This window comes from Perognathus longimembris, chromosome 9, assembly GCF_023159225.1.
Source record: "Perognathus longimembris pacificus isolate PPM17 chromosome 9, ASM2315922v1, whole genome shotgun sequence".
Classification (NCBI taxonomy): domain Eukaryota; kingdom Metazoa; phylum Chordata; class Mammalia; order Rodentia; family Heteromyidae; genus Perognathus; species Perognathus longimembris.
In genome coordinates, this window is record NC_063169.1 from 69,142,593 (window position 1) to 69,168,392 (window position 25,800).

The 25,800-nt window shown below is 42.1% G+C and overlaps 1 protein-coding gene across 1 annotated transcript in view; it reads right to left on the minus strand.

Moving 5' to 3' along the window:
• Positions 1-25,800, minus strand: part of Prkn (parkin RBR E3 ubiquitin protein ligase) — an 884,626-nt gene that overhangs the window by 411,285 nt on the left and 447,541 nt on the right. The window contains exon 6 of the mRNA XM_048354412.1: positions 13,181-13,264. Coding sequence (XP_048210369.1) covers positions 13,181-13,264 — 84 coding nt within the window. The remainder of the gene's footprint in view (positions 1-13,180; positions 13,265-25,800) is intronic.

The following is a 25,800-nucleotide window of genomic DNA, read 5'->3' on the forward strand; positions in this document are numbered from 1 at the left end:
AAATTTAGCCCAGCACCGAAGGAGAGGAGATCCAGAGTTTTTAGACAAACTAGTTACATACAAGAATAGACATTAGTCAGATACACAAAAAGTCAGAGGGGCTGACATCAACCTCTGAAAACACGGCAATTCCTTCCTAGTAGCGCAGAAGTCGTGACATTCTGTTACTTCCCCTTCTGCATTACTAAAACATGCTGCATGGCTTCTTGCAATTCAGACGGCCCCACCTAGTCTGTCCCCAAGCCCCATTCTAGCAACAGCCCCACTGGGCCACAGTCTGGCAATTGGTTGTTGGAAAGTCCTTTCACCAGGAGGGGTAACTCTGCCTACTTCAGGTACTCACCCTTATGAAAGAGAAAAATAGACCAAGGCAAGAAGAGAGAGGCCCATGATGTGATCCAGTCTTGGTCTTCTCAATTCTAGATAAGCCAGAAAAGGAAGGATGGGAAAGGAAGAATGACTGGAGCATGAAAAGCTATGAGAAGCTACAGCAGGTAATCCCCCAGAACTAAGACTGAGTTCAGGAGAGGAAGGAGGTTTAGGTGATAATTTCAGACCTGATACTCTGGACATTGTGGCACCAAAGGGTCCGCACTATGAAGGACTCCACCAGAAGGATCTCAGAGGATGGGAAGAAAGTCAGCTTCCTTCCATGTCCTTCCTCCATGTCCTTGTATTTTCAATAAAACAATGACAATAATTATGGGAAAATGTGCTATGTTATCATCCAAATTAGATTGCATGTTTAAAATATTTCCCCTAGAGTCTACTTGCCGCTGGGAGTGTGTCAGTCGTGTGCTATCTGAGTTTTGGTCCTAGGATTCTAGAATGAGAATCCTACTGCTTGTCCTATTTATTCCATCCTGGGGGTGGGGGGCGGGGGGTTGTTCTCAAACACTCTGGTGAAGGAAATGAGATTGTAGTCAGTGGATGGTTAGAAGAGCCACCACTCCTGTTGATTGCTTCATGTTTCAAGGAAATATGAAGCCAGAGAAGAGGAGAAAACTAAATAAATAACATGTCAGGACAGGTCAGACCCCAGGTAGCTGGAAGCTTATCCAGCAGTTTATGTGAAGTGATGCCTTCCTCATTTAGCCACCATTGCGAATGCAAACTCAATCTACACTCTCTGACTTCCTTTCCACTTGTGAGCAAAACATAGCTCATGAAAAATATTAAAATATTATCTGCCTTAGAACGTTTTCAAGTAGCTGTAGTTGTCAGTATAAACAGCTCAGAGTTTTTGAAGGGTTAGTCTTAAAGTATATTAAAAAACAAACAAACAACTGTATTCATCTACCTTTACAACATACACCCGTCATTGTGAATAATGAGTTCAATTTTAATTTCTGCTTTTGTGTCATATTGTTCTTTCAAAACTTAGATATGTTATTTTCCTTTGGTGGTCCTGGACCTCCCGTTCAATGAGCTGTCATACGAGCCCCTCCTCCAATCCTTCTTGTTTATATCTGAATTCGTTCTCCTTCATTCAACCGTTTTGCTCATGGCTGGCACTCTGGCATTTGAACCATCCTTCCCATTCTGGCTTTTTGTTGACAAAGTCTTGTGGACTTGTCTGCCCAGGCTGCCTTGATTCTAAGGTTTTTAGTAGCCTCCTTAATAGCAGGAGAGCATGTGTATCTCAGGTGGACATAATAAGAGCCACACTTGATAGGCACAGAGCTGCTTGGCAGCTCCTTGGGTGTGACCATGTGGTGTATATGGCACCTACTAAGTGTGGGGGGGAGGCTGATGTACCACACCTGATGTATGGGACTATCCAGGGTAATGGCCCTCATAAAAGTTCCTGCGTAGCCTGAGTCACCTCACTCCAAGTCTGTAACGCTTTCCTGAAATCCTGACCAACAAATCATTGTCTAACGCTTTCCTGAAACACTGGCCAACAAATCATTGAGTTCTAATTTTCACCTCTTTCACACTTACTTCCAAATAGACAAAGGGATATGTCTACTGGAGTGTCTATCATCCCCCGTGGCCTTCCATGACCGCCCAGAACACCAGGAGAGTGGCTTAGGCATCTACCCACGTGTAAAGAACACTCTGGATATGTAATTTTAAAGCTTTTTCTTAACATTCATGTTAATGATAAATCTACAATTTCAGTACAATTTGGTGGAGACTGACTATTTTTGCTCTACTTGAGAATGGTGGAAAGGTTTAAAAGCTGAGTCTGGGATTTTTGAAAACTCAAATTGTGGATGTCAATGGAAGAGCTCAAATGGCAGGGGCTAGAGGCTGGGCTCTTTGTCTTCTGCCTTCACACAGACACTCTGTGCGGCCTTGCCCTGTAGCCTCTCCAGGGCGCCCTTGGCAGGGTGGCCTCTAGGAAATCTGGGCATTTTCTAAGATGTTTGAGAGCTCTGGGTAGACATGTCCCCTAAAGACACACATGAGAGCACACGCAGTCAGGGCGTGCGTGCCTCAGCAGGGCCGGGCGCTTGCCATCAGAGACAGCACAACACGACGTGAAAAGTTTCCTGTGTTTTGGAAGCAAGCCGCTGCTACCAACCAAGCTCCAACTCCAGAGGGAGGAGAATTAAACACAACTTTTATTGCCTGTGGAACTCAGCATGGAACACAAGACCTGCACAAGTGCTTTGTCACTGAGCTACATTCTTAATCCAGGATCTGACTTTTGATTATTAAAATAACTTTGAGTATTAAAAAAACTTGCAAGCACACACTTTAGTACAACCCCATGAGGATGTTAATTTTGATTAATGCCGTCTAAACTGGGAGCTGTCCAAGAGAAGCAGGTATGACGAAAAGAAGCAAAATGAATGAGAAAAAGGAAGACAGCTAAGAGCAGGAAGAAATGAGTAGTTAATTGTATTGATATGGAATTACGGATGTATGCAGAGCATCAACTACTAAATACATATCATGGCTCATAAGCCTTTTGTTGTTAATCTCAAGAGTTGAGTTTCTAAAATTGAATTCTTCAACCTATAAGCATCTTTAGTTGAGTTCATGCACTCCTTACCAGCTGGTAGCCTTTCCATTTCCTCTATCTTGAGCCATAAACAACATTTGATTCAGAGAGTAATAACTATTTATTTTACTATCTTAATTTGCCCACGGCCTTCGCACTCTCTTCCTTCCTCTCTTTCTAAATAGAAATTAGCTCTCGCCATTCTGAAGTGTTTGGGTCGTTGGTTTTATTTTTTTGTCTGTTGAGGACCAACTGGAATATCTCTGGCAGATGCTTAGCTACACTTCCATTGCAATAGTTGGAAAGGAAGTGTGGCCCATTCAGACAAAGCTACAGTTCTCAATGTGATGTCATTCCATGATTTCAAATAACAATGCTTTAAATGATGCTTAAGAACCAGTGTTAGTGGACTATACTTCCTGACTAGTAGTGGTGGCTTGCTGGGATCCTAGCTAACTTTCTGGTCTGGCTGTCTTGGGAACTGTTAGGTTACATCTCTGTGACTAACCACCGCAGTGATCAACTCTTCCGGAAATTTCTCTCAAGTAGAATGTTCCCTGGAAGTAAAGAGAAGTCATCCATACAAAGCCTTTCTGCTCAACTCCAATGCAATGTGCATTTCTCGCTTGGCTGCTCTGTTCTTATCGTTCACCCATAACGAAGCCTACAACGCACACACTCATTTCTGCTTACGTTTGTTTGTATTCAAATGAAACAAACACCTCATCAATAAAGTGCATAACTGAATCATAGCTCTTCTTAGAAGTGAATGCATTTATGAACATTTCCATTTTTGAACAAAAATTGTTCAAACCTAAAGATACATTATAATAATATTTATAACTATTACTCAACTGAAGCTGGGTCTGTTAGAGGTCTTTATGTGCATCACGATGTGAGCTTGAATTGCTTAACGTAAAGTCACTTAATGGCCTTTACAGTTCTTAAGAGAAACGGTTTAAGTTTTAATAAAATAGTAGAAGCATATGGAGAAATGGTTCTTTGCATTTTAAAATGGTTCATTTTTATAAGGCAAGTAGGAGATTCATAAATCAGATAATTATAAAGCGATATGGTGGTTGTGGGTTCCAGGGAACTCTAGATAGTTCTGAACAAGGTAGGAAAATGTTTGGACACTGACAACTATATGATTCTCAACAGAGTATTTACTTATTTTGGAAAGTCAAGGGAAGACTTATGGGAGTGGGGAGAAGCAGAGATTAGTGACGCCGAAGGCAGGAGGAGAACGGCCCCTCCGTGCAGCCCCGCCGCGTGCCCCTCCACGCGTGAATCGCCTCTGGCCCCTCCAGCTGCCTGCCGGGAGAGGCGGCCGCCATGACTGTCCTCCAGAAGGAAGCGTTCCCAGAGGATCTAAACACTCTCCGCACCTAGGAACCCATTCTCCTCCCTCTCTAGTATTTTGAAAAGTGAATGGCAAGAAGGCCACACCCTGGGTTTTCCAGAACACTTGACAAAAGGAGCCTTGGGAAGGAGGAAGGGGGAAGAGGCCTGAATGCAGATCAGCCAGACTGGCGGCCTCCATGATAGGAGAGCTGCCTCAGATAAAGATGGAATCTCCATCAAGCACTAAACAGACTCCTGCTGAGGACGATACTGGAGAAGCATGAACAGTTAAGACAGAAAACAACCATATGGCTGCTCTTAATGACCCAATCAATACGATCAAAGCATAGCGCTTCTAATCTGCTCTATACTATGATCCTGCTTGTTGGCTGTTTCTTACTCCTCCTTAGTCACATGTAGAAAAACTTGTACAGGTTGTCTTTTACTTCATTTATCCCATGAAGGCAGATTTACTCCTTGCTTCTGATACCATCACTCTACAGCAAGCCTGTCCCGGCCGTCCCAGCCTCGGGGTGCTGGCTCCTCACCCTGGTGAGCACGCCTCCATGATGCCAGCCTCCTCCACAGAGAAGCCACGGACAAAGCCAGAGCAGCCCCCGGGCCGCCCACCCGAGCCCTCCGCCCTGGCGGAGCAGGGCACGCGTCCCCCGGCCAGAGTCAGCCCTGCGAAGCGTCTGGCCCGTGTCCTGCCAGTCAGCACTCCTGGCCTAGTCCATCTCAGGACTGCCCACCTCACCCTCCAGAGGCTGCTTTCCAGAAGCTTCCTGCTCCCTGTTCTCCGAACACCTCCTACTTTTCTTCCTTCAGACTGGGAGAGCTCCACCCTAGTGCACAATGTCCCCGTTCACAGGAGCCCAGCCCACTGTCCGGCAGGGACCGGGCCGACAGTGGATATTTATGGAGCGAATGAGCCTGGATTTTCCACACCTTTGTTGCCGTCATGTCTTCGATGTCCTCCCAACCTGCAGCATGCCGCCCGTCCGCGGAGATGGACCCGAGCCTGCCTCCCGCACGACACCTGCTCTGACTGCTTCCTCAGGGGCTGCGTGTTCTCTCCACAGCACAGACACGTTTTTGTGGTTGTCTAATAACCCTGTGGCAACACTAACTTACTGATTCCCTATGCTCTCCTCAGTCAGTGGAGTTGCCAACATTTAGCTCACAGTTAAATCTTTCTGCACGCCTGAATTTCTCTCAAACTCTAAGGGCAGTGAATGGCTTGCATGTTTTTGTTTTTCTTAACCTACAATCTCCCTGAGTCTTGTAGTCATTTCTGAAGTCTTCTCCCCAACTAGATCTCTAGCCATCGAAGGTCAGTCTTTTGGGCACAGCACATATTCTCCTGTTATGAGAATTCACCCTATTTCTTTCAATGAACGACACATGTTACAAAAGGTATTTTGCTTTTCCAGTCTTTAAAATGTAACATTTTTCTCTTTACCTAAAAAAAAAGAAAAAATCATTCATGTCACATGATCTTTAGAGTTTACGCTCCCCATTGATATTGAGGGCCATGGTAATTCCCTCCTTCTGGAACTCTGGATGACCTGAGAACCTCAAACTGTTTGTTTCCCAGGAACTATCAGGAGCTAAGTGTTTCCTCCTATGTGAATGAGACTTCAGTACGGATTTAGTCCTCTGTAAAATTATGGTTTGCATTGTAAACTGGTTTTAAGTAAATTTTTTTGAAGAACATATCTTAAGAATTACTTTTTACCATGGCCCTGGATAACTTTTGAGAGCCAACTTGAGACGATGGCCGCATAAGTCACCAGGCACGGTAAAGATCGGTCCTGGCCAGGAAACAGGCCTCTGGCTTATGCTCCACCACTGTCGACTCTCCCTTCCTTTCTTCTCACTCCACGAGCCTGCTGTGTATCTCCGAAGTGTGCACATGCTTAGTCCACGTGCACACAGTGATCTCCCGAGTGTGGCCACGTGAAGCCCATGTGAACACGGTGATTTCCTACGTGTGCAGACGCTTAGTCCCTATGTACATGGTGATCGCCTAAGTGCAGCCCGTGAAGCCCGTGTGAACAAGGTGATCTCCTAAGTGTGTACACATTGAGTCCATGTGTACACGGTGATCTCCTATGTGTGACCACATGAAGCCCTTGTGAACATGGTGATCTAAGCGCACACACACTCTGAGCGGACACAGCAATCTCCAAGTACAGCCATGTGACGTCCATGTGAACACGGTGCTCTCCTAAGTGCAGCCATGTGTGAAGGGTGTCAGGCTTCGTCTGTGTAGACACTCGCAATCTCCTAAGAGGGGACACACAACTGAGGGGACACCCTGATTCTGGCACCTGGTCTCTTTTCCATACAAAGAATCACTAACCACCACATGGCAGAGATAAACAATGGTTTCATTGTCCACCTGCTTGTGAAAGAGCCAGACAAGTCACAGACTGAAGAAGACTGCATGGAAAGGAGCCCTGGCTTCTCAAAACCCTTTTTATTTCTAGATCCTCCCAAATCTTAAATCTGATGCTTTCGTTTTCATAATAGATGACTAAATTTTTATAAATCACCAAAAGTTTGATTATTTTATTCTGGTTGTGCAAAGAGTTGACTAGTTATAGAATAAAAATACCTCAACAGTTCCAAAAGGAACTTTTTCTTATCAAGTACTCCAAAGTTGGCTTACAAATAATCTGTCCTTGGGTCTAAACACTTGAACAGTTTTTGAAAAATGCTATAAGAAGTTTCTAGTTTGTCACCCAAATTGCATGTCAGAAAACAGAGAACATTTTGTCACGCTTAGACACCATTCAATCATAATCCGAGTTTGACATCAAAGCTTTCACAATTCAATTTTACTTAGAATTAAGAAAATATGACTGGAGAGAACAGTTATAAGGGCAGGGTGAACATTTGTCAGCCAACTACAGAGCAGAAGGAGAGGGGCGCGAGGGCACCCATTCGCTCCCCTCGGGCTTGCCATTGACCTCCGGCCCCCACGAAAGGCACTCTGCTGCCCACATTGGCGGGATTCCGGGAAGCCACACGGGCCGAGACGGTGCAAGCACACGTCTGTACGGTCATTGGCCAGCCTGCAGTTCACACGAGCTGGGGCCACACAAACGGCAGCTCGGTGTGTGCTCTGCATCCAGAGACGGCCCTGTGTGCCCACACACAGCAGGGTCCCTTGGACCACCCTGGAGCTCCCTTCCAAAACAGATCAACACCAACCATTCCTTATTATCAGATACTGGGAAAACAACAACAACAAGAACCATCTATTCTACCCCGAGGCTCATTCTGTGAGATCCTAATAAAGTCTGAAACAATAACGAAAACAACCAAGAGAAGCACAGACCCCTTGGAGGGCGGCAATTCCATCCAACTAAAACATTAATAAGAAACTTTTTGGACATAAAATATGCAAATGGCTTATAAATCAAAACTGTTCAGTATTAGGGGACTCTTATCTACTATGCGTTCTGTTTCAGTCGGCATCTCCCAAGAAGATGAAATCAGAGATGCAGACTATGAATATTAACTTTTCTTCAAACTAACGTTCCAGTTGACATATACCGAGCCCAACAGGGGGAAAGTGTGAGAAATAAATTGCACTTTGAGTAAGATGAAAACTCTCCATTTATTATACTGAGTTTAATAAGTATGTTGTTTATTATGGTCCAGAGGATACTTTCAAGTATCTAATTCCATTTGAAATAAATCTCGGAGCTATTTTAAGAAGTCCTATTCCACTGTTCCTAATAAGAAGAAATGTTTGGAGAAAATGAATTTAAGCTCTATCAAAATCAAATAATCTAAAGGAAGCACTATATAATCTCACTTATGCAAATTTTACTTAAGATTTCAGGTAAACTTCATAAAGATACAAAACATAGTTCTTGGTACAGGCTACTAAATAACAAAAAAAAAACATTCTCTATGAGACTCTTTAAAGTGACCTTGAATGTCTTTTCCTTTGAGAAATAATTTTAAGTTTGCTTTCTTTCTGATTTGAGGGGATCTTTCCCATCCTGACCCTGCCCACTTCTATCGGGGCGGAAGGAGAGGGCAGGTTCAGGCCGAGAGGTGCCATTGAAGCCAGATGGGTCTGGTGGGGTGTCTGAGGGGGGGCGTTGTACTTCAAGAGTTTGGTTGGGAGCTGACCTTGGGGTTAACTTTAGTATACGTAGTACCTGTCAGACAAACACACATCCTACACAGCGACACTGGAAACACCCTGACTGTGCAATGTGTTACCGGCCAAATATACGGATGAAGGTTTCATACAGAAAATTTAGTCTTGTGTCATATTCAAAGCTGAATGAATTCACTAATTCCCTTTTAAATCCTAAAGCTTATACTCTTCTAGCTAAGTGGGATTGTTTTTCTAAGACGCAAAGATGTCCTTCAGAGTTGATGCCATGCTCTGTCTTAGAACAACTGTGATTGCTATGAGGAGAGGAAATAGCTTCCGATTTCTCCATCTAAAAGTGAAGTAGGGTCAAGTTTACATTTGTGCTCTCAAAATCCAAGGTTAAAATGACCCTGTTAGACTATCTTTAAGTGTATAAATATTAATTAAGAATCAATTCAGGATTCTGCTCCCTTGAATTGTAAGTCTATAGATACTAAATGATACAAATTAAAATTGCTATGAGACAATATTATTTCCAAAAGACTGTAAAAATTGTACTCAGAAAAGTGATAAACTGCTTTAAAATGCCTATAGTCTCACCTCTTGAAAAAGTAAACACCACACAATGACTTTAGAAAATACTGTGGCTAAACTGTGAAATTGCAATCCAGAGGAATTGTTTGAAGAGCATTTTTTAAAACATTGACTGCCTAACTACTATCAGCCATAGCGCAGTTATCCAACAGCATGGGCACCTTAATTCCTTGGATTTACAAACATTCTTTCAGTGTTCATTAACTATAGCAGACAGGAAATGGTTGGATCTGCTCACTTTTCTATTCTCTTAAGCAATACATTTTAAAATAATTTAGCTCTTTTATAATCATTTTAAATTTAGAGAATAAAAGGTAATTAAGTAAGGTGTAGATGGTAATAAATTCCTGAGTTTCTTACAAGTACTGCACGCTATCCGGTCGTGCAACTGGAGCTCCAAATTCCTGAGTTTCTATTTGCCTGAAAATATCTTTTTATTGTTGGTCATACACTTCATTCTTAGAAGATTTTTCTCAAATATAATTTAGCTTACAATTTATTTTCTCTCAACTTTGTGTAGATACTGTTCCTTTCTCATCCGTCTTGCCATGTTGATTAATTAACTAGCAGTTGGACTGTCATTCTCTCTAGGTAATGAGTCTTCACCATGCTGGCTGCTTGGGGTTTGCATTTGACTTTGACAATCCAAACTTCCCGAGTGATTTATTCAGATGTGGCTTTTGTTTTATTTATGCTACTTGGAACTCATTGGGATTCTTGAAAATTAGGCAAAGTTCTACTTCATTACTTCTTTAAATAATACCTTTCAGATAGTTTCTTTATTGTTTACTTCTGTACATCTAACATTTGAAACTTCAAATGTCTGTGTTTTGTAACTTCTGTGTTATATTGTAAATCCATTTCTTTTCTGGCTGCATTTTGGATATCTTTTCCAGGTCAAATTGTAGATGGAAGTTCTGATTTTATTTTTTAGGTAGGTCTTATTTGCTATTTAGCTTATTAATTAGTTCGTGCCAATATTTATAACCATGAATTCTAACATTTTTTTTGTGTGTGTGTTTAATATCCTCGGAAGTTTCTGATAGTCTTGTTTCTTATTCACTTGGTATATCACAGAAAGCATGTTTATATTCTTTCCTTGATAATTTCAAACTAAATTTTTTTCCAGGTTTGGATGTGACTTTTCTCTGACATGGCAGGCTATTTCCATAGGGTTTCTGATTTTTCTTCTTACTAGCTCATATTCGGTGAAGTATTATCTGAGAAATTATCCAAGGACTCGCTGGAAGGCACAGGCCTTCAAGAGGATCCGAGTTTCTTTCAGTGGGGTGTCTGGTGCTGTAAATGCACACTTATACCCGGACAATGTGGTAGGCTTCAGACTTCACACACCACATAGTAAGAGCGAATGTTGACTGGCTCTGATTTGGATAAAGGAAGTAACATTTTCTTCTTTACCAAGAACCAGATATGCAAGGCTTCTGCCAACATCCTCACAAAGGAGAGCACCTTATTCTATGAGCTGAGCTTTGTCTGGGATTCTATCACCTCCCTCTCCACTCCGACAGGACCTAACCCTCAATGCGCAGTGAGCCAAATGGCAGCCCCCCCCCCCCGCCCCCCGCCCCGGAAATCAGTGCCTACCACCAGGGGGCGCCGGGCTGGTGTTGCCACAGTTTCCTCTCTGGAATAGTTTCCTCTTAATTTTTGGCATAGACATTTTCTTTACTAGCACAACCGTTATTTTAAAAATGCATATCTTATCATTCAATTTAGTATTTTTCTATGATGTATACTACAAAGAGATTTTAGCTGACCATGCTGCAAGAAATAGCACTCTGATATAAATTAATATATATTGCACTAGCAATGGAGGTAAGTCACACATACAACAAGGGAAAGGTATGATTCTTCAACATCACTACAGTTTTCCCTTTGCCTGATTTGAAGTCCTCATAGACACAGAATTGTTTATTCTATTATGATAATATCTCATCAGTTACCATCAAGAAATAGGAGAAGCAGCCAGTCAACAATTGAAATAGATTTTCAAAGAAACTCAGATGTCTGTAAATATGATGTGGAGACCAGGAGGTTACAAATACCAGAGGATGGACAGAAAAATGGTTGAATAGAGGAGTGATTACATGCATGCCTTAACACATACATACAGCTAATATATGTATTTGTTTCTAGGTATTATGTAAACTATCACATGTAGATTAGTATACATCTCTCTCTATATTCATACCTCAGAATTCTTCCCTCTAAAATATAGACTTTAATTCTATCCCAGTAGGAAAGTCACAGACTGTATTATGCTTTGATATCTGTGATTGACGTGTGCATCATTATTTTTCTCCAGGATTTCTCTCTTCAGCATTTGCATTAATAAGAACGTGTTCTTGGTCCCTAGCCCCAGTTTGAGGGAGAAGGCTTGTGTGACTGCCGCCTGCCGCTGCTATCTTGGTCTCCTTGCAATCATCCCGCAGACTGGCAGGGGAAGGCGCCTCTAATGATTCTAACTCAAACACTGTACCTGTTGCTGTTGACAGACTTTGTTCCTTAGAGGAGATACGAGCTGCCAGCTGGCTCTGACAGTTTGAGAACTAACACTGACATTTGTGTTGGCACCATCATAGTATTTACAGCTCAGAAAGGATATACAGTCAGAGTACGCTGGACCCAAAGATTTTTGAGGTTAAAAAGTACACAATATACAAACGATAAACGTGACAATAATAATAAAATTGTTCTTAAAATAACTTCAGAGCTTAGGGTCCGTTTCCAGAAGCATCTGTTCTATGTGAAGCATATGGCAAATGCTTACACAGACAGAAAAGTTACAAAGAACAGAGGCTGGTGATTCAGTTATATAGCTGGCCAGCCACAGCACATTTTCTAATAGTCTACCATGTCGAAAACTGCCAAAGAGAAGAGATAAAGCAGAGAAGAAAGCTTTGAATGATATGGGATATGAATAAAAGATATCCACATGGGGAAATAAGATTTATGTCTCTGTCTCTCTCTGTCTCTCTGTCTCTCTCTCTGTCTCTCTGTCTCTCTGTCTGTCTGTCTGTCTCTCTCTCTCTCCCTTTCTTTTGGCAGGCTCAAAATAAACCCCTTTCCTCAGAGTCTTCTTTACTGCCCATGAGCAACCCTTTGTAAGAAGTCTGAATTGATTCATTTCGGCACCATATGTTTGGCCTGCATCTCCGATGCCAGCCATACCATTCCTAAATTCTGTGGAATTTTCAGGGCAACGCCTTTTTGGTAGGCGAGTAAGTTGGCTGGTGGCTGGAAGCCCTGGGAAGATTTAGGCTGGGGCCGGTGACCAGGTTAGAGAGCTGGCACTTTCAGCCCACCACCCAGCATCCAGCGAGGATAGAGGGGCTCAAAGGTAAGTTCATGTGCAATGACACAATGGAATCCAGCATGCTGGTGTCAAGAAGCCTCTGTATACCCCCAGAGGGCAGGGCGTGGACAGGAAGGCGTCTGGGCCACAGAGAGGAGACCAAGGGAAGGACGCAGACCCGCTCCCTCCAGCCCTGCATTGGCCTGTGCCGCTCTTCACCCACACCCTCTGTCTGTCCTTCACAACTACCCACAAAGCGGAGAATAAGGGTCATCTTGTGCCCCGTAGGTCGCGCTAGCCCGCAGCGAGGGGGACTGTGGGGACCCTGATTTAAAGCCCAGGGGAACTGCCGTTAGCACGGGAGCGGCATGCTGGAGCAGAGCCCTGACTCAGCGGGATGGGAAGTGGTCCCCAGGCAGAGGGCATCAGAGCAGAATTCAATTAAAGGCCACTCCATGGCATCCGTCCACTGATGCGGAATGCTGGCTTGATGCTGGGAGAAATTTCTAGACTTCCTGGGGTCACAGACACCTGCTGTGTTGGTTGTTAAAGTTGGAAGAGTGCAGACATTGTGTGTGTGTATGTGTGTGTGTGTGTGTGTGTGTGCGCGCGCGCACATCATCAAAAGCAGTTTTCACCAGAGAAGTGACATTGTCAGGCAATACTACAGAGAGAGCTTTCTGCGAGTGTGTGTGTGTGTGTGTGTGTGTGTGTGTGTTTTTAACACATTTGGATATCTTACATCTATGGTGAATAGATGGGGGAAAGTCGGTTGGCATTTCTGTCTCGGTTCTAGTTTCTTGGTTACCGATTCCCCTGTTTTACAGAGTCTGTTGGCTTGGGAACTCACCGCTTGCGTGCCGGGACATCCTGGAGACTGGCATTCGCCACGCATCCGGTTCGGAATTAAGACATCATCCCAGCAAGATGGACCCTTGGAGGAGAAAAGAAGAAATCATACCGTTGTGGCAGTTATAATACGAATGTACTCCCTAGCATGTTTTCTGAAGTCTTTCCGTTTGCACTGTGCGGTGGTAAGACTTTAAAATGAGCAGACCTACAATCATTCGCTGTGGTCCACAGATCGGGACGGGCCGCTCCAGGTGCTCCCCGAGATCCGCTAGGTCAGGACTGTCATCATCAGTGCAGACGTCTACGAGGCCCGTGGCTTTACATGTGTCATTTTCCCATTCCCACTCTTCCCCCAGGGTCCTGTTTCGATGTGGTCTTAATAGGAAGCCCGTCTCCGAGCCGGGCCAGGCCTCTCCATCTGGCCTGCTGGCTCCCCTTTGCCTCACAGCAGTTATCAGCGCCCCGCACGGGGCATGGCTGCTGGATGGTGGTTGGTGTCCCATTCAGTGTGGGCCTTGCAGGGCAGACTTCATCCGCTCTGCTCACTGCTGACCCCCCCCCCCCGCCCCCCCACGTCTATGGAGGGCCTGACACAGGACATGCTCAACAAACCCTAGGAGTCACCAAAGGAACAGCAAGAGCCTTTCTATTGAATCAGGAAAAAAATACACTTAAAATGAATGTGTCAATTAGTGCATTACTGTCAGAAAGAAGCTCAGCAACAATATTCAGTGGTTAACTGTTTCATAACCTTTGTCTATGTTTCCAAACCTTGATAATGGCCCCCAAATGCAAAAGAAAGCACAAAAAGGTTTAGGTATTTTGTTCTCAGATGGTTTGAACATAGTCCTATGAAATAGCCCAAATCCTCAAAGGCAGATACACAAACATCCATAGCCAAATTAAATAACATGCAGCAACTATGGCCAGGTGCAAGAGCCACTTCTACCAGCATGCATACAGAGCACAGAGCCACATATTCATCCAGACACAACAGTGCGTGCATATCCATACACCACACATGCCACACATATACTTACACACATGCACACAACCGATCACATGTCACATGTACACACACAGACACATGCACGCACAACTATCCTAGTGTAGAGAAAACACAGAATGTATGGAAGCTGAGCTCCTCCTGAAAAAGCGAAAGCCACTCCATAGAAGCTACTTAACCCAGACCTTCCGAGGCCCTGGATTTTGAACTCACAGATCATTAGCCCACGCCTCTGCTTAGACTGGGGCTAAGGGCACACAAGAGTCACAGGCAGGCCTGAAGCTGCTCTTGTTACAAGGTTATAGTCAGCTTGGCCTTTGGCTGGTATTTGAGCTCTCGGACTGTGGAAGTTGCGCCGTGGGTGGTGTTCAGAATGAGTAGTCTAGAGGAGCTACGCGCTTCCTACTTCATAACCAATTCCTTCTTGCTTTCAGGGACTCTGGAATTCTGCTTTGTGCTGGGCAGAGATCTCCACGTGACCAGATTCCATTCCCCACGAAGTCCCCAGGTTCTAAGTCCCCCGCCGGCCTCCTGCTCCGCGGGCTCGTGTCCCCTCCGGAGGCAGAGCCTGGTTCGTGCCCTGCTGTCGGGACTCTTGGCCGTGACTGTGACTACATGGCCAGTCCCGCGAGTCCTCCCAGCAAGTCACACCGGTGGAGGTGGGAGGCCGGCTTGGGGTCCAGGACAAAGTCACATGATCAGTCATCAGGCAGGGTTCTCCCAGCCCCGCAGGACAGCCGGGACTCCTCCCAATCCGTGCCCTACTGTCAGACGCAAGAATGACACACATGACTGCCCTTGCACATCCTACCACCATCATGATAATGGTTTTCCGCCTTACAGTCATACTACTGATAACAGAGTATTTTAATTATGGATATGTAAACAAATGTATATGCTGCTCAGCGTGGGCAATGTAAAAGTAAAATAGAAATACAAAGAGTGGGAATGTAAAAATGGAGTTGAGGGGGAACAAAGAAAGATGAGGTCAGGAAAATGCTGACCTTACAAATGGTTGTCATAATATGAGACAAAATTTGATTTTTTTTTTACACATGTGCATAGGTTCACTTGCATCAAACGCATCTTAGAGGAAAGATGCCTACAGCTGAGACCACGTTCATCAATTTCATGGGCTGTAGTTGTTATTTTAACTTAGAGTGAGAAACTCAGTAGGGATGAGTATGACTATAATTCAGTCACTAATACGTACTCAGTGTGTCTGCGAGGACCTAGGGAGCATATCTTGCCAGTTTATCTACTGCGATCTCTATTTCTCTGTCAGTAGTGTGTATGTGAGACTTCCTTCATTGTGGCACCCTTGGCTTCTTCATCTCGTTTCCTTTTAATTGGCTTGAATCTCACTGTAGACACACCAGCTTGTCAGGTCATTTGGAAATGAACTGGGTCTACTTGAGGGTCTTGTGACTTTTCTCTTTTCATTTTGCAAAACCACCAACAGCATCAACCCAGGGGCAATAGTCTTTCTTCTAAGGGGAGGTGAAAAGCATTCTTCCATGTCTTTCTCATAACTTGCCCCAGGCCCAAAGCAACAATCAACTGGCTGTGGACTGAAGCCTTCAAAACTTAGATAAAACAAACCTTTCCTCTTTTTAAGTTGATTTATCTCAGGTACGTGGTACAGTGATGGAAAACTGATGAACGACGTAGCAACTAACGCCCAGCTGAGCAAGCCTGCTGGTCAAATCTCTCCCGGAGCCTGTTACTGTACGGTCTGTGAGCTAGCAAATGTCTCCACCTTTTCAAACGGCTGAAAAGCATTAAAAGAACATGATAGCTCATGACACATGGAAAGTATGTGAAATTGAAATTCCAGTGCATGAAAACCAGGTTCTGTGGACAGATGGCTACATATCGGGTCTACGGTTGGTCTGACGGTAGATGGGCAGAGCTGTGCAGTTACAACACAGGTTCCCTGGTCTGGAAACCTATAGGATTTCCTATCTGGTCCTTCATGGGAAAAGCGTAGGGGACATGTTGACTACCACAAAATCATATTAGTTGTACAAGTATTCACGTCCTCCATCTCAAGGGAGAAATGATTTCGAGGGGGAACCGTAGCTTGGCTGACCAGACGATGCTGAGAAGATGCAGAGGGACACGGGCTGACCTCAGCTCCAGTGGTTCTTCTGGTTGTCTGAATCAGTGAGAGGAAATGACTCACTCACAGACCACCAGTGAATTCCTAACCCACAGAAGAGCACAAAGCAGAATGCTATACAAACCCACCAATGTGACCGCATGCAAATCAGAAATTCATTGCTCCCAAAGTGGAAAACAGTGGTAAATGTTGTAAAGTATGAACGCTAACTTCCATTTTAAAACACTCCAAAAGTAATTCTGTTTTACAATGCCAAATCTAGTGCCCACTGAAGCCTGTAACAGGTGTGCACCTATCCACACCATTTTGACAAGGTCAGATAGAAAAAGCAAAAGGTTGTTCTTCCTGAGTTACCCAAAATGAGCTCCCAATTCTGCTCTTCCTGTGCGGTGTAGGCATTATTGCTTAAAACAAGTCTCAAGTCTTGTTTTCCAAAGGGTTACTACAAACTCTCTTGCACTTGCAGTATTTTTTCCCCAAAGTTATTGTTATTATAACAGTGGGTTTACTTAAACTATACTTGTTACCAATGATCTCAGGTTACCATCAAATCCATTGCATTTAAAGTATTTCCTCGAAAATTTTCCACAAATGCTTGAAGTCATAAAATTAAACGTAAAGGACCAGAATCATTTTGAAATTGGTCGTATTGTATCAGAGTATCATACAGCAATAGCAAAACTGCCTTTAAAATAGCTGTAGTCAAAGGCTCCAGACCTTCATCTTTTATTTGCCATCTGCAACAAAATGTGGAAGCGAGGAAACTGTGAGGCACAAGAATCTGTGTCAGCCCCCTTCCCCTAGTTTCTAAGACATGTCTGACCTAGTTTCATTCATCCATTCCAAACAGTGCTCCCCATCTGAAAATCGAGGAGAAAAGCACCCCCTTTGTGTGTGGGACAGTGCCTGGCAGAGCCTGACCTTTGTTCTTTCTTTTATTTTTTAATGGCAACTGTTGTATTAGTTCTTAGTTCTCAAAGTAGAACTTTCTAGGTAGCTTATTTTTAGTTTACTCAAAAGCTCAGCACTAAGATGCTATTTCTAAGGGAACTGACATAGCCCCTGTAGATATTTTTTTTAAGTCTTCTTTTTCTTCCCCTCAAGTCTCCTATTATCCAAGTACTCCTAGGGACCACAGCCCTATAGAATATGCTGCAGGGAGCTCTGTTAGAGCAGACACCTGTATCTGTTACATAGTAGATCTCTACTGCACAGCCATCTTCCTACATGGGACGTTGAGAGTCTGTGCTTCAGGCAAAGCGAAGCAAAGTGCTTCCATGATAGCAAAGGCTTTGAAATGCAATTATTAAGTCGTAAGCAAGAAAGAAAATGAAGAAAAAAATCCTCTGAACTAAAATATTCTTCCACTGACCAAATATTTATCGTACACTTTTAACCACCGTGAAGTCAGTAATAATATAAAGGGAAAAATTACTTTTCTCGCAGCTTTCATGGGGTAACTACAAAAGCTAGTATTACAAATGAACAAAGCACACCCATTCAAATGAGTAAAAAAAATTAGGTGCCTGTACTAAATACTGACAAGATGTAAATCAACGGTAACCCACATACTACTGGTACAAATAAGAACTAGTTTGGTGCTGTTGATACTGATTAGGCATGTGTTAGAGGCCAACATGTACCTAACACAAGACATTCAACTCCCAAATATTTACCTATAAGTCATGAAAAGTAGCCCACATGGAGAATTACATATACTTTTCCCTAATTTTAATTCATAATGGCTCCTCACTGGCGATCTATCCGCAGATCTACTGGGATGTTGAATGAATGAATGAATGAATGAACGAACTGCGGTACTGGCAGAATCAGTTTCCCTGTGGCTGTACCTGTGACAGCTTCACTTTCTGCTTCCTGTAGGCTGGAGGACTCCTCCCATTTTTTTGCCATGAAGACACTAAATGGCAGTTTGTTCTGCCTGGCAGAGCTTACTTTCTGTTCCTGTTTTTCTACTATGCAGACCTCAGTCACGTGATCAAGGAAGTCTTAGATGCTATAATCAAGGGTGAGTCTAGACATGGTACTACTATTCTGTTTTCCACTGGTTAGAAGAAAGTCACAGTTGAGGGTCACACTTAAGAAGAAGAGATTTCATGATGACATGTACAGCAGGCTGGAGGGGCATCACTGTGGTCTGTATATGCCCCACCTGCACACCTATTTCTAACAAAAATGCAAGTTTGAGAAAGGATAATTCAATATGTGTGCTAAGTTCTCAGGCTATCTCCCTAATATAGACCTATTTTCCAGATAAAATGTGTATTTGAACAGTACCCTGGAATACTTCTCTTAAAATTCCAACCAGAGAATGTAATTTCCAAGATTAGGCGATATTAAAACGTAATAACAGGTGAACCCAGAAACTAACCTTCTATTTATTCTGGCAAGTTAAACTTGACAATACCATCACATCTTATAGAAACAAACAGACACATGTTTTGCTCTGATGAATGTATATACTTTTTTTCTGACTTGTATTTATACCCTGTGACTTCTTACAGCAGCAACATTTTACACACTTACCTCTGAACACTTATCTGAAAGGCCCTGTGCAGATAATTCTGCAGAAAAAAATAAAGCACTATAGTCTACAAAGAGATCAGCCATTTTATAGCTATTTCTTCAAATTAAGAAGAAAAGACTAATAAAAGGTCTTAATAAGATTGTTAGTTTAGTCCTTAATACTTTTCCTTCTTTATTTTTATATTATATTAATAATAAAATCTTAATCCTTGAAAATATTTTATGTGGTATACAAGGAAGCAGAAGAGTCTAAGTTTATTTGGAAAATTCCATCTAGTCTTCAAGAGAATAGTAACTGTCACAAAGGTAGCAGCAGTGTCATTACCTAGTATTCGTGTAACACTGGCTTGTTTACACCAGCCATTCCCACATCCTAACCAATGCTGATTCCCAGTGCAAATCTGTTAGTGATGCTCTTGGCAGTGCTTGGAGCCACAGGTTGATGGTCTGGTCATGAAAGGACTATTTCCCAAGAAAATAACTGAGGACTTACTTGGTAGGCAGGTAGGCTTATCTTGTCTTTTGAGTTGCTGACTATTGTATTTTCATAAAAGGGAATCCATAGTACCCACTAATCTGTTAACTCTCAGAGCAGTGATCTTGCTTGGTTGAATCACAGGGCGTATCTGAAGCCCATGCTCTTGGTGACAAGCACACGTGATTATTGCAAAGGTTGGGCCATGGGGCTGGGTAGAGCTGGAAGCGCAGGTCTGGCTCTGCAGCACAGGGGACGGATAGGAAGACCTACTGGGCATAAAGGGTGCATGGTGCTTACCTGCATGACCGGTAAGTGGATGGCAAATACCTGCTGAGGTCAGTGGGCTGATCTCAGTGAGGCCTTTCCAGGTATTTTCTTTTTTAGGGAGGGAACAATTTCCAGAAATGACTATGCTGAAAGAACAGTGGAAATCCCCAGTGTCCTGAGTCTCCACCTGCTCTGTTAGTAAAGCCTCCCAAGAGCTAGCTCAGGTTCACTTGAAGATGCTGGTACTTGAAGAAAAGAATCCCTACTGCATAATTTTGTGCCACATTTTAATTTGGCGCGTCACCAAATGTTGTTCTACATCTGCAGTATTTTTCACTTCTGTATTTGAGCACCTGCACAATTACAGATGTGTTTGGTGAGAGCTAACTTCATCCTTGTCAACTACCCCATGCAATTTGCCACTCTGTGCAGCAGGCCTACTCCAATTCCCTTCTATTATTATTCAAAGTAACTAATATATTCTTATTGAAATCTTTGAAACAACTTGAGTATTATGGGACCAGTATGTGTCCACTGAATATCATCTATAGAAACAAAATAATGAAAGCATGAAATTGGCTGGCTCTCCAATGCTTGGTTAGGATCCTTCTGGTGTTCTTATCTGGACAGAAGCCTAGGCAGACCATATATTCACCCAAGGAAAAGCTTATCAATGATTTCTGGCTACTTATTTCCTCTAGTTTCTTTAGAAGATATAGTTCATCTTTTCCTCTTTGCATCACAATTTTCATCTACTACCATATACTACCATCTATATTTTTAAAATACACTAATTGGATGTTATTTTTAAGTCAGTTGTTTATAAATTCTTCAACAAATAATGACTATTCCTTAGTAATATGTGAAAGGTATTTTTTCTAGCCTCAAGGAATAAAACATTGACCAGAGTTTGACACTCAAGAGAATAAATGTGATTAAACAAATAATACACATATTTTGAGGGTACATAAGAAGGCAAACTGATCTACACTTCTAAAAGAAAATGCCTGAAAGCTTGTAGAATCAGTACATATCAGATAGGAAGAGGATGGTTTCATGAGGTACAGAAGAATTCTGAGCAGAAAGTAAAATTCCAGCTACTTCCAACCAGTTGATTGATTGCTAGAATACCATTTCCAATGAAAGAATTTCTCAGACATCCATCATTAATTCAATAATAATTATTTCAGTGCAATTTCCTAGGCATCATAATACAACTTGAGAGCACTATTGGATTAAAATGTACATTTAGATATAATAATATGGAAGATACTGCGTCAAAGCAGTGGGTTCACTGAGATAATAACAGGGTCTTTGTATGTCAGGATCATAGTGACTTGGGTCTGCAATCTAAGTGAGTCATACACAGTTAATACTCAGTGAATATGAGAGCAATCAGTAACTGAAGGATAAGAAAAATATGATCATCCCAACAGAAAAAGACTCAGATGATCTATGCTCTACTAGAAAGCTTATCTCTCACTATTTTATTAGTAAAATGCAGGTGGTAAGAGATCCGGGTCAAATCAGACAAGGAATGAGCAAACTAATGTAAAACCCCCTTTAAGTTATAACAAGCCACCCAGATATTAGTCACTGAAAGGCTTGTGCAATGGTAGACAGGAGAGGCTCACAGCCTTGTTACACCATTCCAAACGAAGTGCCACTTCTAAGAAGAAACACTCAGCACACAATGGATGCAGCTGCCACTGGCATCAACAGTCCCCAAGCAGCGTCTCTGCCTATGTTCATTATCCCACGCTGCCGCGTTAACACAACAGATGCTTAGGCAGAACGCTCAGCTGGCGTTGGAGATTTTCCCCAAGAACTAGAGGATCTCGATCGCACATAAGACATAATTTGGCATGTAATTTCCTTCCACTACTGAAAGGTATTTCATATAATAAAAAGCAAGCATTTCACAATCTAATACTTGACATTGTACTTTTCCCTTCCAAGAGAATTATCATAAGAAAAAGAATTACATCTCTTAAACAAATCTGCATTCTCCTAAGTGAAACAATTTTTGCTCTGCTGAGCAGCTCTGCTGAGTTTTGACACAGTCAATCACCATCATTATTCACAGAGCAGCCCTCCACCTAGGGTGCAACCAAGCTAAATGCATCAGATGCCAAACACTGTGTTTATTCCTTTGCGATTTCCAGTTACCAAACGACTCCTAACCCACAAGATGCCTCAACTGTATTACTAAGTGTTCACAGATTTCCTGCAGGCAAGTCACAGGGATGGCAGGATTTAAATGGAAGTGATTTTTTTTGTCCTATTTCCTTTGAATTTAAACAATAGAGACAAATAGAGACTTAAAGATACAGTGATTTTCTTTTATGCACTCTTCACAGATTTAATTTAGGAGAACTGTATGATTATCTTCATCTGTTCAAGTTCTCACTACTAAAAATAATCTAGTTGTTGCAGGCATGGAAATTTGCTGTGGTTCAGCTTAGAGGCAATAGTTAGAGGCAGAGTAATGTTTCTACCCACTCTGAAGGTAGCTCTCATTTCAATTCAAGACATGCCAGTCTATCTGAATAACATTTACTATCAAGTAAGCCTGTGTGGTTATCTCAGCTGGCTTTACATCTTGATAATGTACTTGGAACTGGACTCAGCTTATTAAATGAGGTAAGAAGCTTATTCCATTTCTAGAGAACGTCCAGATAGCATCACCCAATAAACATTATTATTTAGTTCTCAGTGCTTTATGAATAACATGTCATATCTAGTGTGTCCTGAGCTATGCTCAATCCCCATCTCAAAAGGCTAAAGCTAAGGGTAAATCGGTTGTTCTATTTTCAAGGAAGGGAAAGGTATAGTACATGTTTAAAGCCATGAAATATCATATTTTATTCAAATTTTTTCTCTTTTTTTACTGTAGCACCAATAATACATGTTTATGCTTTATTAATAATTACTTATTTATTGTCAAAGTGATGTACAGAGGGGTTACAGTTACATACATTAGGCCATGGGTACATTTCTTGTACTGTTTGTTACATCCTCCCTCATTCCCCCCTCCCCCTTCCCCTTTTTCCTCTCCCCACATGAGTTCTTCAATTGGTTTACACCAAATGGTTTTGCAAGTGTTGCTTTTGGAGTCGTTTGTCTTTTTATCCTGTGTCTCTCGATTTTGGTATTCCCCTTCACTTTCCTAGTTCTAATACCAGTATATACAGTATCCAGGGTACTCAGATGAGATACAGTGATAGCGCAGGTACAACCACAGGGAGGGTATACAAGAGGATCATCAACAAAAGAAGCTACGGTTTTACATGGCGTGTTGAAAGTAATTACAACAGTGATATAACAGTCATTTCCATAACGTGGAGTTCATTTCACTTAGCATTATCTTATGCATTCATAGGGGCATAGCTATTAGGCTCTTGTGATCCTCTGCTGTGACTCGCCTAAACCTGTGCTAATTATTCCCTATGAGGGACACCATAGAGTCCATGTTTCTTTGGGTCTTACTCACTTCACTTAGTATAATTTTTTCCAAGTTCTTCCATTTCCTTATGAACGGGGCAATGTCATTCTTTCTGATAGAGGCATAACATTCCATTGTGTATATGTACCACATTTTCTTGATCCATTTGTCTACTGAGGAGCATCTGGGTTGGTTCCATATTTTAGCTACGACAAATTGTGCTGCGATGAACATTGTTGTGCTGGTGGCTTTAGTGTGTTCTTGTTTGTGGTCTTTTGGGTAGTTGCAATCCTGGTATCAGATAAAATTGACTTCAAACTAAAAACGGTAAGAAGAAACAAAGAAGGCTACTACATACTAATAATGGGATCTCTCCTACAGGAGGATATAACCATCCTAAGTACCTACACCCCAAATACAGGAGCACCCAACTTCATCAACCAAAAACTACTGACTCTAAAAACACTCATAGACCCAAACACATTGATAGTTGGAGTCTTTAACACTCCACTGTCACCTCTGGACAGATCAACATGCCAAAAACTGAGCAAAGAAACCACAGAACTAAATAACTGCATAGACCAACTAGACTTAACCGACATCTGCAGAATATTCCATCCAACCACACCAGAATACACATTCTTTTCAGCAGCACATGGAACATTCTCCAAAATAGATCACTTCTTAGGGCACAAAGAAAATCTGTACCAATTCAAAAGTATCGAAATCATTCCCTGCATTCTCTCAGACCACAATGGAATAAAATTAGAGCTCAACGCAGCCACCACAGAAAATCTTAGGATTTTTGGAGACTAAACAACACACTGCTGAACCATCAGTGTGTCATTGAAAAAATTGGAACAGAAATTTAAATGTTTATGGAATTAAACCAAGATGAGCACACAAAGTAAAAGCTCCTTTGGGACACAGCAAAGGCAGTACTCAGAGGAAAATTTATATCTCTGAGTGCCTACATCAACAAACTGCAGAAACAGCAGTTGAACAACTTAAGAAAGCACTTTAAGCTCCTTGAAAGAGAACAACAAGCCAAACCCTTAACAAGATAGACAGACCCCTAGCAAATCTGACCAAAAAATGAAGGCAGCACACACAAATAAACAAGATCAGAGATGAAACAGGTAACATCACCACAGAAACAACCAAAATTCAGAACACAATAAGGGACTATTCTGCAAACTTTCATGCCAACAAATTCAAGAACCTGGAAGAAATGGACGATTTCCTAGCAAAAATTGATATCTCCAAACTCAACCATGAAGATTAAACCTTCTAAACAGACCCATATCCAGCACTGAAATAGAAATGGCAATAAGAGATCTCCCATCCAAGAAAAGCCCAGGTCCAGACAAATTCACAGCAGAATTGTACAAGGCCTTCAAAAGAGAACTCACACCAATATTTCTCAAACTCTTCAATGAAATTGAAAGAGAAAGTTCACTACCAAACACATTTTATGATGCCAGGATAACCCTCATCCCAAAACCAGGCAGGGACTCATCATAGAAAGAGAACTATAGACCAACTTCCCTGATGAATGTTGATGCAAAAATTCTCAACAAAATTCTGGCCAATCGACTTCAACAGGTCATCAAAAAAATCATACACCATGATCAAAATGGATTCATCCCAGGGATGCAAAGTTGGTTCAATATACACAAGTCAGTTAATGTAATCCACCACATCAACTGGAGCAAGGTAAAGATTCACATGGTTGTATTTCTAGATGTGGAAAAGGCATTTGATAAAATCCAGCACCCTTTAATGATAAAAACACTGGAAAAACTGGGATTCCAGGGAACATTCCTGAATATAATAAAGACAGTCTTTTTCTTTTCTTAATTTTATTGTAAAGGTGAGGTACAAAGGGGTTATACTTACATATATAAGGTAGCAAGTACATTTCTTGTCAAATTTGTTATCCCCTCTTCATTTTTCTCCCACTTTCCCCCCAATTGTACAGTTAATTTCCAACATATTGTATTATGAGTATCGCTGTTGTATTGGTTTGCCCTTTGTCTCACCATTTTGATGTTCCCTTTCCCTTCCCTAATTCAGATAAACATATATATAATACTCAGAGTACCAAAATCAAATACAGTGACAGCAGGGGATAAACCACAGGAAAGACAAATGAAAGAAAAAAACGTAATTTCCCATAATACATTAAAAATAACAACAACAATGAAAAACCTCGTTTCCATATCTTGGAGTTCACTTCCCTTCGCATCATCTTATATGATCATATGGACATAGCTATAGATCTGTTGTGATCATCTGCTAGGACGATCCTAGGACTAGACATAAACTAATATTTCCAATGAGGAAAACCATTCTATTGCTTAGTATAATTTACTGCCTGTGAATGTATATCAGTTCGGTGTGACTATCTTGGCCATGGGGTAGAAGCTAGATATTTTGCAGTGCTGGAGGAGAGTTTTTCAGGAGTTAAGTGAGAGGCTGGCCAGATGAGGACTTTGGGAAGAGAGAGTCAAGAACCTGGCCTTTCAAGGGTACAAAGGGCAGCAGAAGTTGAATGAGCCCACTCGTCCAGGCACTGCAAATGTGCAGCTAGCAGGCTCCCCCTCGACTTATCCCTGAAGACACTGCTGTGTACTTAGCGGTACATTGGCCCTTGTGTTTTGGCTGGAGAAACATACATGGGCAGGGTCTATTCTTGCCCTTTCCGGCTTGGGGTCTGAGGGCCTGTAAAGAGCAAAGCCTTATACAATTATTAA